The following is a 12,198-nucleotide window of genomic DNA, read 5'->3' on the forward strand; positions in this document are numbered from 1 at the left end:
TGGAGGAAACGGAAAAGCGCAAGTACAATTGCCGAGGTTCTACGTGGCTAAAAGAGTTGGTACGACGCTCGCACACGACAAAGAGCAAGGTTTCATAGTCAGGTCAGCAAACAGCTCCCAGCCCTGTCGTTCTTCGCACGTTGTTTTCCCCTCCACCCGGGGTTCAAATTGGTGGTTAAAAAACAAGACTAAAAACGCCATGCATCTAAAATATATTTTTCTGCAGTTATGTAAATTAAATTGTATGGACTTTTGAGGTAAGCCTTAATTACCTACTCATTATATACTTTATTCCAACTGACTCTAAAATAATTTTTTTTTAATATGGTTTTCACATTCAAAATAAAAAATTATCCGATGTACGAACAGTGGGATATTAACGTCTAGGGCGCGATATTCTTGCCTCATGCGTTCTCTCTTTCGAGTTATTAGTGTGTCGATTGTTTTCACTCTCAACCACCTGCTGTTCGTCTTCTATGTTAGCAAACGGGTTCATTTCCACTTTGTTTGCTCCGTGTAGCAACTTGTCGATGCTGGAGACGGGGACGGAAGTTTCCGCCCGCCAACAAGACTTCTAATTCTTAACCAAAAAAAAAAAATTGTGAAAAAAGTGTTAGTTTCGATATAGCCTTCTATTTCGCAACATTGATCAACACGACAATTTTCACCTTGGAAAGACAGGTTCGGCGTCGAAGGGGCCATTCCCAATATCAACTGCTAAAAGTATCAAATTCTCAATTCGATAACTATAATTTCAACTTCATTCATTCATTCCTCTATAATAGTAATAATTCCGTCCCCTGCATTAAAAGTAGAAGGGAGACTCATGATTAAGGGTTCCCTAGGAGGAACAAAAAAGGGGAAAGTGAAGACATAGGCGAATATAATGTATATCTGTTAACGGCCTCCAGCTACAATAAGACTGTGAACTCTAAATCTGTTAAAAAGGACAAAATTTTATGGGCGCTCATACAACACGGCTGATAATCCAGTCACGACGTGGAACCCAGGACTCCTGGGTTTGAGATGAATCACACACACCAGTGGCTTCCATTCCGTCACATCCTTTCCCTGCTCATCTCGATCGGAACCCTTAGAAAAAATCAACGCCGACGCATCCAACCTCCCATTTGAAGAATTTCCTATCAAAGCCTGCTGTTTTTCCCCCGTCTCTCCGATTTCGTGCGAGCACAGCAATGGCGGAGTAACCCGACTGTGAGAGGAGAGCCACTTTGCTTTCACGTATTCGGCCTTCCGCCATGGTGGAACGTGCATGCCCTTCTTCTTCAGACTCTGTTTCACTGCCTCCGAAACAACAGCTATGATGCTCTGCAACCGATCGGACTTGCCAACGAATATGTACGGAAGGGTTTGGAGAATCGCCTTGTACGACTTGGTTGATCGAGCAATTTCGAATTCTGATCTGAAGTCGATGTCCACTATCACCCGTTCGTTTTCGATGATAACATCTATGTATTCATATTCCCCTATGGAAGATTATAGATATTACAAAATCAACTATTTTGTTACCAAAAAAATCACCAGCACACATGCACCTGAACGAAGTCCCTGGCATGCATGCATACATTCAAGAACCAATCTCTTCCTCACCATTCCGACGAATCTCTGTTTTTTTTTTTTTTTTGGTTCAATTCGTTTTCTCCGGTTTTTTAGTGCCCTTTACTTGCTCAACTATATATTACCAAGAACCAAACAGAGACCAGAGACATTTCTCCGATATAAAAGAAGAATCAAAGAGAGAAATTACCTGCGAGATGAAGGGAGGACTTTTCCCAGCGAGATTTGCATATTGAGGCGTCGTATCCCAGAGCGACCAACTCGTCAGTAACAATCTTTCGGCAGAGGCCATCTTTCCGCTTGCAGGTCTTATTCTTCTCAACGATCTTAGCAGTGTCTCTGCCAACAAATTCCTTTCGCAAACACTTGCACAGGCCACCAAACCCTAAACAGGTAAGGTAACGTGTTAGAAAAACATTATTCACCAGCAAACCCACCGAATAGTTCATTTATTTAAAAAAGAGGCCATAAACAGCTCGTACCTTAAGAATACCAGACGCTTCACCATTCGAAGAATACTTTGAGTCACCGACTGCGTCTCCTTCGTCGTCAGGGCAATCTTCACAGTTTCCATGGAAGCAGTTGCACCGATTACGAGCACACCTGACGGAAGCGGAGTGCTTCTCCTGATTATCCTCGATAAAATTTGAACCATTTTCGCCAAGCACAAGGAAGTCGGTTCAACATCATTAGAGGCGTTGAATCCGTCCTTGCCAAAATGCGGCTCATCTCCGGCAATTTTATCCGCGGCCGAATTCCTAAGAACTCCAGGGAACTGGCGCTCAAAAAGTCGCTTGAGGCGTGACTTGACAACTGGCTTGACTTGCTCAAGCCCAGGTCCATCCGCAGGGACGCTAGAATCGATTGGCTGAATTTTAGTATGGAAGGGCATGGCTCCCGATCAGGGTTGCTCAATTCGCCACTACCATTTCTAAAGCCCGAGCTTATGTTTGAATCGAGAGTTGGAAGAAAAACTTTCTCGCTTCTCCACCTCCGATTTCCCAATTTGATGACAAAGAACAAAGTATTTACCTGAGAACCAAAAATTTGTGGAAGAGGGAGAAGAAGAAAGTAAAATGATCAAAAGCAAGTGCCTCTGATTTTCTACGACTAACACACTCCCATAATCAGCCCTAGGTTTGCGACAAAAAGCATGCAATAACTTGAAAACTCTGCTAAGCAAGTACAGTTGCTTTTGCTTAAGCTTCCTGCCAGATACGGCTAAAGTTCCGAAATAAGCGCCGACACGATAACATTAGGTGGATCCTCCGGAAATCCAAATAACCAGCGATCGCCGGGGCCTCCACTCCAGCCTTGGCATCGATCCAAATTTCCGGCGAGAAGGGGAGACTGAGTCGAGAACCGACTTTGCGCTGCTGATGGCGATGGCTTCTTCCAGGGAGAGGATAAGGAGGAGATGAGAAGGCAGAGGCGACAGTTTAAAGGCGAGGAAGGAAGGGAAGGGGGAAATGGGGTGACAGGGACGGAACTGCCACGTGTAGCCTGCGTGGCAAGCAGCGAGAAGAACGGGTGCGGGAACGCGGGGTCACAAAGCCACGTTATAGGATTGTTAACGTTAAGGGGATTGAATACCGAAAATGCCATCGCATAATGAGAAGGATCAGGAGAGAGTGCCCTCATGATGCGGACGCTTTGGAAAGAGGCTTGTGGTGGTGGGCATGGCATGGGACAATCCCGCCCCTTTGGTTTGGGATGAGGCTGCAACGCGTGACTCTTCACTGACGAAATACCCCTAATGTTATGGATGAGTATCTTCAAGAGGGGCCAACATCAGGGTCAAGGGGAAAGTAAGCATGAGGGTAGTTTAGTAATATAAAAGTTGAACGAACTCCCAGGTAATCCGCATTTGATAGCCACATCTATAATTGCCTAGGTGGGAGCAACCGAAACTGAAAACGGTGGTTTTCTCAATCACCCAGCCCCAGAGTCGAGAATAAAAAATCAACCATTCAAATTTAAATTCAAATAGCCACATCTATAATTGCCTAGGTGGGAGCAACCGAAACTGAAAAACGGTGGTTTCTCAATCACCCAGCCCAGAGTCGAGAAATAAAAAATCAACCATTCAAATTTAAATTCAAATTCAAATTCAATACATATCCCCTCTATTTATCCCTCTACGATTTTTTAATCCACATATCCCCTCTATCTGAAACTGAAGTGAAAACGACGGTGAGAGTAAGTGATACGACTCAGTTGTCCCTGAAAGATGCCTTTTCTTCTGGTGAAAGTGGCGTTAGGACTGCGGATGAGCAGTTTGTTGGAAGGCGATTCGAAGAAAGACATGGGGCCTAAATTTGACAAACAAGCTTGGCCCTGGTTCTCTAAACCACCCCTGTATTCCATCCAAGTCAATTAAACCTGCTTCTTTTTCTCACGTCACGTTTCGTCATTTCTTATGGTGTTTTTTATTTTTTTATTTTTACTGCACTGTGTGTTGTACTGTTACCCATATTTGACTGTTTTAATTTCTAAAACGTTTGTTGATCAACATCGACCCAAAAAATCCGAATGAATGATAGCTTATTGAAGCTTTAAAGTGTAAATGTGTTTAAAATCTAAATTTAATTCAAAATATAAATCTTACCGCTAAAACAATCTCAAAGACATATATAATCAGTTAAATTTTTAAAACAACATCAAAGACAATGATCTGGACTTTAGGCCCTGCACAGAAATTAATGTATTCAGATTATAGAAACCCACTCATAGCAATTATTATGTATTACTTTTTTTTTAAAATATAAGATATTTTTAATCGCATCCCACCTCAGTTAAATAGTTGTTTACTTTTTAACTAACTCCATTTTTTTATATTTAATCTTATTAAATACCTTACAATAAATATAAATTCGGCACTTTAAAAAAAAGGCAATGATTATCTCTCAAAAAATTAAAAATGTTTTATATTTTTAAACATCAAACTTCTCAAAAAATATTTATATTTTTAACGAAAAGAATATATGTATATATATATATATATTATCTGCAACGTAACGAGGCAACGAGAATTCATTTTTCCTCCCATTCTCATTATTCAGACAAGTTATTCCTTGATCCCATTCTCAATTATTCAGACAAGTTATTCCTGATAGTTCTACACTATATTCCACTTACTGTTGTGAATTGGATCGATTCACGATGGAGACTCTCATTAAACAAGTCGACGATTAGGCACAAATTTAATCAAGCAGGTATTGATTATGCGTTTTTAACATTTTTTTATAAACATGTTTGGTTGTTTCTCTAAAATCAATTATGGGTTCAAAATCATGATTATGAAAAAAATCATCCAAACATCAGTTCTCCAAGGCTCTGTTTGGTTCCTGAAACCCTATTTTACAGAAACTTTTTTTTCCTTCACCTGGCAAGTCGATTTTACAAGATAAATTTTTAAAAATATTATCAAAACATCATTGTGTTCATTTAATTAATTTTTCCCAATTGAAATTCAAATACACTTTTTATAATAAATAAAAAATCTTTCCCCTTCGAATTATGAGATATTTTTGAGAGATTTGCAGTCCCATGATATAATGCACTTTGACAAGAATAATGTTTTATCAATGATATTTTTTTAATATTATTTTTTTCATTATATTTTTTCTTTAATATTTTTCATAAATGGAATATCAAATTAAAGACTTTTTTTGAAATTTATATTTATATTTTAAAAAAGTTATCAATTTTATTTAACAAACTATGTTAATAAGTGTATTTTTATCTAATGATCTTTTTGGTTGAGGATAAATATAAAAAGAAAATGAAAGAAAATAACCTTTTTCTTGCCAGGATGGGGAGGGAAAAGTGAGGGAAAGAAATGCGCGAGAGCCATCATATTTGTTTTTGAACCTTCTATTGGAGACCCATCTTTTTCAACCCAAGTAGCAGTGTCGTCTTCCACTCAAGTGCGTTGTTCTTCTTCCTCTACCCGGGCACCCTCACTGACATTGTCTGCATTATTCTTCCTCAATGTCATCATCTTTACTCATTTTTCTCCCCAATGAATGGATACTTAAAAAAGTGGTTATAGCATTTGTTGAAAAAAAATGATATAAAATCATTTGAAATGATTTAAATATAAGCAAAAAAGACTGTAGCAGGCACCGGTGAAGAGAGTAAAATGAAAAATTTTAAGTTTTGTCAAGAGAAGTGAAAAAAAGTCAAAAACAATACATCTAAAAGTTGCTGACGAGAATTTTTAGTTAGCAATATTTTCAAAAGCTTGATAAATAATATGATATAATGATATTATATAATTTATATAATTGAACTCAATTAGTAGGATAAAGCTACAATTGAACTCAATTGTTGTTGGACAGACTTCTTCATTCTTCTTCCCAATCTGCTCATTTTTTTTTTCTTATTTTATCTTATTTTTTCAATTTTATCTTCTTCACACAAACACACCAAAATGATGGATTTGTTCTTTTTTTTTTTTTTATGAATCCCCATACGTTTCTCTTCTCGGATCTTTGAATTTGATTTTCTCACGATTGAAGCATATTTCATTCATGCGTGGGATGGCGAGGACACGGGAATATTTCTAGCCTTGATTTTGAAGTGTAATCTTTAATTTAGATTTATTTAGAATTAACCTAGTACTCCTTCAAGTTCTATTTATAAATCATTTCTATCAATTTCATTAATACCAATACAATAAATATACAAGAAATCAAATTTAGTAACAAACATAGCTCTTAATAAGTAAATAAATTATATAATATTATTTTTTTGTTTGTTTCTCTCTTTCTCTCACTTTTTAAGGATAGCTTAAACATTTCATTTGAAATAAAATATTATTATTAATTTAATGATTTATAAAGTAAACCACTTTACCCTTTTAAAAAGTGACCAATAAAGTAAACCAAAAAGAGTATTAGTGTAATTTTTAAGTACCTTCTTAAATTATGCTATTCGAATTTGATTATGAATGTTGAGTTTGATAAGAAGGAATACACATTAATATACCCTGCGTCTAAAACTTGGAGTATATATTTAGGGAGGGGGGTGTGTGTGTGTTTTATAGATGGAAGGAGTATATATTAATCTTAAATTTTGTTATGAAATTATGTTTCATAACATAAGTATTTTGATATAAGAGTATTATAGTTACTACGATATTTGTTTATTTTCTCTTCCCTTTATTTTTTTTGTCCATTTATATATAAGGAGTAATAATATTTTCTTTTTAGTTTTTTTTTCAAGCTTTGCTCCCAATTCAAACAAAGAATAAAAGTGTCTTGTAATTTCAGATGGAGGGAGTAAGGTTTTAAATAGCTCAAAAGCTCACTTACATTAAAGGGCAAGCATGAATATATACCTAGCTTTATATATGTATAATATATTTATATCTAATTAAATCATAACAAATAAATCTTGATGTGTTAATAAAATTAATGGCAAGATTTCACCATAGAATAAATGATTTGTAAAAAATATAGTGTCATGATTTAATTAAATATATAAAGCTAAATATATAAATTTTTTTCTGGATTAAAATCATAACATTTTAAAAGCAAACAACAGTTCACATATTAATGGTGAAGAAAAAACTCTCAAAACATTAAAAATGAATTACCTAGACATACCCGAAGTTAAACAATTCTTTTAACATCTATCAAATTAACTGTTTCTCTGAATAAAGAAAGGAAAAATTTAAAATTATCATCACTGTAACTAAAAGTTTCTTATTCTAATTTGAAAAAATTATGTTGAAATTTCCTAAAAAAAATTAAGGAAGAATTATATTAAAATTTTATATAAAAATTAATTATTATTGACAATTAATTATATTGTTAATTTTTTTAATTCAGTTATCGCTAAGTCTTATGCTAGTTAATTTTTTTTGTGTGAGATTTGGATATAATTCTCCTAAAAATTAATTACTGTGACATTTTGTAATTGGGGTTAAAGTGACAAGGCCCAAAGACAAACCAGCTCGCTAGGTAAAAGCAAACATCAATGAATCACTGTTATTTGGAAGCGGAGGAAAAATCACGTTGTTCTTTATCTCCATTAGTCTCGAGTCTTCCTTCTCAATCTATCCTCCTTTCCAATGTCGCTGTCGCTTTCAGTTCTATAATTTTCCAGACTAACATTATATTTTCACTTGACTCCTCCACCACTGCGCAGGAATTTTACTTCACCAAAATGCCAGCAAAGCTACTGAAATCGTATTAGTCAATCAAAAAGGAAAAGGACAGAAATAAGAGGAGTTTAATTTTCTACGTGCTTTAGCACCAGCGGGGCCACGGATGAGCAGCTAGACGCGTTTGTGTCCCATAGATGGCAACAAAAAGCAGAGGCTCGGAGAACACGTGTTCAAGATTTTCTTTATCTTTGCCTTGTTCATGAAGATTAATACTGAAAGGATTGGAGAAATATAGACGGTGGGAATCTAACAGGGTGATGAGGGCACAACACAAGCGAGAAAGAGAAAGCAACAAGGGAAGATAAAGGTGAAAGCAACATGTTATTATGGGTCGAAAATGCGCGTCGGTCCCATGTACCAGTAAACATTTATTTTAGAAAGAAAGTTGGCCGTTGAGCCTAGAGCATTCATTTTGGCAGGTCTTGTGGGTAGAGCTTGTGACTAAGAGCACGGTCGCTGCCTGTGAAAGTCGATTCGCTGAAAAGAAAAGCGGCAAAAGTGGGAGGAAAAAGCATCTAATTTCACGAATGGAAAGTGGAAATGGAAGAGTTTGGCAAGTTTCCCGGGGGGCAGAACTGTTTAAAACAAAAAAAGAAAAGAAACTTGAATTCTCACTGTGGTCCCGTGAGTTCCCGTCTTCATGCCGTCCCGTGGCATATTTCCCCAAACCATCCTCACGTTGTTGTCCATTTTCCCACATACCAAAATTCATTCAACTTTGCGGACCATCTCAAGCATTTTGCTATTTTCAGGGTGTTTTTATTCTTTTTATACATTTTTATTGATATCAAAGTATAGTAGTGCATAACCGATACTGTTTCACTTGTATTTGAGGAATTCTGGTCCATGTCTAATGAGTCACCTTCCATGTTAAACTAAACGATTAGGTATGCTCTGTTTTAAAGCCAAGTTCCAGTGCGCTTGCAGGTGTTTTAGCTTCAGTTTCCGTGCTCCTTTCACTTTGAAGAGAGCATCTTTTATTCTTTTTCCTGTATCGAACCAATGATAATGAAGCATCCTGCAGCAAACAACAGGACTGCAAAATAAGAGCTTTGGAACTCCTCCATACCCTGGGTACGGGTATCATTGGATGGTTTATAGTCCATGGATCAACAATGGTTTCATCAATTTGTATCTGGGCTTAGCCCACCAACGGATGGACTTGCTATTGGACGACCCAAATTCATCCAGAGAGGCCGAAGGAAAAGCCCAGTCTTCTCAAAAAGTCAATAGCGTTTTATTAAACGTCTTTGAAATTCGTAATGAAATGTTGAATTCCCACGCAAGTGAACGCCATTTCTAGGGACGGATTCCGCATTAAATGCCATCTCATCAAACCTTAAAGCCGTAACGCACCAATTATCTAAAGTCTCTTCCCCATTCTTCCGTCTCCTCACCTCACTTTTCCTCTCTTCGTCCCACCACTCTCAGGTATTGCTCCGATTCTCTCTGTGTTGGTCTGTCCTTATATTTTCTTCTTTCGAAGAAACATGTCTGTGGGCGTTGAACTGTCAAACCCTTTATTTTTATTTTTTTAAAAAAAAATTGTCCATTCACTATGCCGGGTTGTCACATCACACTTTGCGTTTCCATCCGGCCGTCGTCAATTCACTATCCCTTATGACCGAGCAGGAATCTTCAAAACATTTATCTTCCGTTCTTCCTGATTTTTTCCTCTGGTCTATTTTCCAGTCTTTCTATTGCGATTTCCCTGTGTGTGGCTAATTATTATTCAGTAAACACCTTATCAATTATATGCTCTAATTTTCTGGCTTTTGTATACCTCGGCATCATTTTGTGTTGTTATAACTCGTCCATTTTGCTCTCTTATGGGCCAAGATCTACTTATGCTGCCCTGTTTTCTTAATTACTATTATCATTTTTTCCCGACGCTTCCCGAGTTCTGAAATGGCTTGCGTACTTAATCTGCAGGTAGGAAATGGCGGGAAAAGGTGGGAAGGGTCTTCTTGCTGCGAAAACCACAGCTGCGAACAAGGACAAGGATAAGGATAAGAAAAAGCCGGTTTCCCGTTCATCCCGTGCCGGAATCCAGGTAATCCCCATCCCTCCCACCGCTTTACCCATTTTGGATGCCCATATCATTATAAATCGCTGACGTCGATTGCCAATTTGCTTTAATTGCTGTTAATGGCCAATAGTGTTCAAATTGACTTGTACCATTTCGTATACCAACCCAGATCTGGTTCTACTTATCCTCATTTCTACCTTCTCAACGTGTCCCATTCTCAATTGCTGCCCTTCCTAGTGTGCCTAGAGCTTATCAGTAACCACAAAATTTTGGCTTGGCGCTGCCAAACGCAAGCTAGATTTAGAGAGATTATCTTTAATCTGTTCGAGCGCAGGATATTTTTCTAGCAAGGTTACTTATTTGAAGCACTATTGCCGTGGAGTTTGTTACATTTTTTTTTAATCTAAGTTTTAATTTAATTTGTCTCGTGTCGAAACCGTCGATATTGTGTGATTCACTTTGGCAAAATTCAGACTGTGTTGATGTCAAATGAGTACAAATCAATGGTTTCAGAAATATAAATTACCATGATATAAAGCAAAACTCGACATCAATATTCGGTTGAACTATGTAACGCCAGAACATGACTAAATTGTTATAAAAGAAAGTAGAGGCAGCGTTGTATTGCAGTACGAAATTGAAACTATCATGACAGGCTAGAATGATTTCATGTTTGTTAAGCTTTCGTTTTGGTTTGTTCAAGTTTGTGAAATTGGCATGGATGGGTTTCAGTTTCCAGTGGGTCGTATTCATAGGCAGCTGAAGCAGAGAATCCAAGCGAATGGTCGTGTGGGTGCCACAGCTGCAGTTTATTTGGCGTCAATTCTGGAATATCTGACCGCAGAAGTTCTAGAGCTTGCTGGAAATGCGAGCAAAGATCTCAAGGTGAAGAGGATCACGCCTAGGCACTTGCAATTGGCTATAAGAGGAGACGAAGAGCTGGACACTCTGATTAAAGGGACCATTGCTGGTGGAGGCGTTATCCCTCATATCCACAAATCCTTGATCAACAAAACTTCCAAGGAATGAGCACCTCGCTTCTCATTTCACATGGCTCTTTACTGTTGTGGTTGCTATCTTATATGACTTCTTTCACTGCTAGGTACTAGTGGCTGTAGTGTAGGGTAACTTGACTGGTTTGTTTAGAACTGAATGTTAGAATGTATATGATCTTGTTGGATATGTTTATTTTTGCTGTATGAAGCGGTCTGTAGGAGATTTGGGATGCTGTTTAATGATGAATGGTTTTTGAATTGTTGCTTTCTGGAGTTGTATTTATTCTCTCAAGTGAAGTAGGGAGTATTGCTCAGGTCTCTTGCGGTGAGTGGATGCTTAAAGGAAGTGGGATATTGGAAGGGAGAAAGTGGACTAGAAATGGAGATGTTACTGCTAAATCTTCCTCCGAGGAAGAATATTGGGAAACTCAACTGTGAGGATGAAGTGTGGTTGCGTACATAAACGTAAGGTCTCTGATTTCATGTGGCTCGTGTGAGGGTTTCCAATTCCATTTCATTCTCAACTTAGTGGACTAAGCCCCACAAACAAACACATGATGCACAAGTGCCCTCGATTAAGAAAGGGGGTTGGGGTTGCCCACGCTTTTTTGATTGGTTTTGAGTTGACTAAGACCATGTTTCCAAAAAAAATTTAATCAATAACAATAGGAGTAATGATAATAGTGTATTTCTTGTTTTAAATTATAAGATAATTTAAGATAAGATTGTATATATTAATAAAATTTAATAATGATATTTTACAAATTTATTTTTCAAGAGAAAAATATAAATTTTTAAAATTTCTTTTTATGTATAATTATTTCAAATCTGTACATTTAGTTATTATAGAGTAAAATATGGTGGTTTCTTTTTCATTTTAATAAAATTATGGAGATTTTTTTTTATTTTCAAAATATCATTGGGAATATTCTGTTAAATATTTTAAAATAATTAATTTTTTATTTGTAATTATTTCAAAAAATTTAAAATCATTAATTTTCTCTTATGACCTAATTGTCTACTTTCTTTCCCAAATTTAAAAACTTTAAATAATTATGTCAATATTGAAATAAGTAATTTTAAAATTTTATTTCACTAAATTTTTTAATTGCGTGTTTGAATTTTTTAAAAATTGCTCAATAAATATGTTTACAAAATTAAAAGATTTAAAATATAAATTAAAAAAGTAAAAAAAAATATGCATGAACTTTTTGAATATTTTAAATAATTTTTAGACAATATTTATATTTAAAGAGGGATATTTTGATTCATCATATGTCATTTAATAGTAAATTAATGATTAGGTGAATGAAAATGAAATCTTAAAAATAAGGGGGATATCTTTGTTTTGTAACTATTTATATTAAGGGAGGTTCATATATGTTTTAAAAATATAAAAGAAGTACTCCCTCTAGTCTAAA

At 36.2% G+C, this 12,198-nt stretch overlaps 1 protein-coding gene and 1 pseudogene across 4 annotated transcripts; one reads left to right on the forward strand and one right to left on the reverse strand.

Moving 5' to 3' along the window:
* Positions 1 to 743: 743 nt before the first annotated feature.
* Positions 744 to 3,002, reverse strand: LOC129307217 (uncharacterized; annotated as a pseudogene).
* A 6,025-nt stretch (positions 3,003 to 9,027) lies between these two features.
* Positions 9,028 to 11,035, forward strand: LOC129304820 (histone H2A variant 1). Of its 4 annotated transcripts, none has more exons than XM_054944629.1 (3): positions 9,028 to 9,184; positions 9,686 to 9,806; positions 10,515 to 11,035. In XM_054944629.1, exons 2-3 carry the CDS (start codon positions 9,693 to 9,695, stop codon positions 10,809 to 10,811), a joined length of 411 nt encoding a protein of 136 aa, XP_054800604.1. In that variant the 5' UTR covers positions 9,028 to 9,184; positions 9,686 to 9,692; the 3' UTR covers positions 10,812 to 11,035. The 4 variants fall into 4 exon arrangements, with proteins under 4 accessions (XP_054800604.1, XP_054800605.1, XP_054800608.1 ...); XM_054944630.1 differs by lacking the exon at positions 9,028 to 9,184 and adding an exon at positions 9,337 to 9,488; XM_054944633.1 differs by lacking the exon at positions 9,028 to 9,184 and adding an exon at positions 9,409 to 9,432.
* Positions 11,036 to 12,198: the final 1,163 nt, after the last annotated feature.

This window comes from Prosopis cineraria, unplaced genomic scaffold (genome assembly GCF_029017545.1).
Source record: "Prosopis cineraria cultivar Desert tree isolate PC_DT_omini unplaced genomic scaffold, ASM2901754v1 PC3, whole genome shotgun sequence".
In the NCBI taxonomy this organism is placed as follows: Eukaryota; Viridiplantae; Streptophyta; class Magnoliopsida; order Fabales; family Fabaceae; genus Prosopis; species Prosopis cineraria.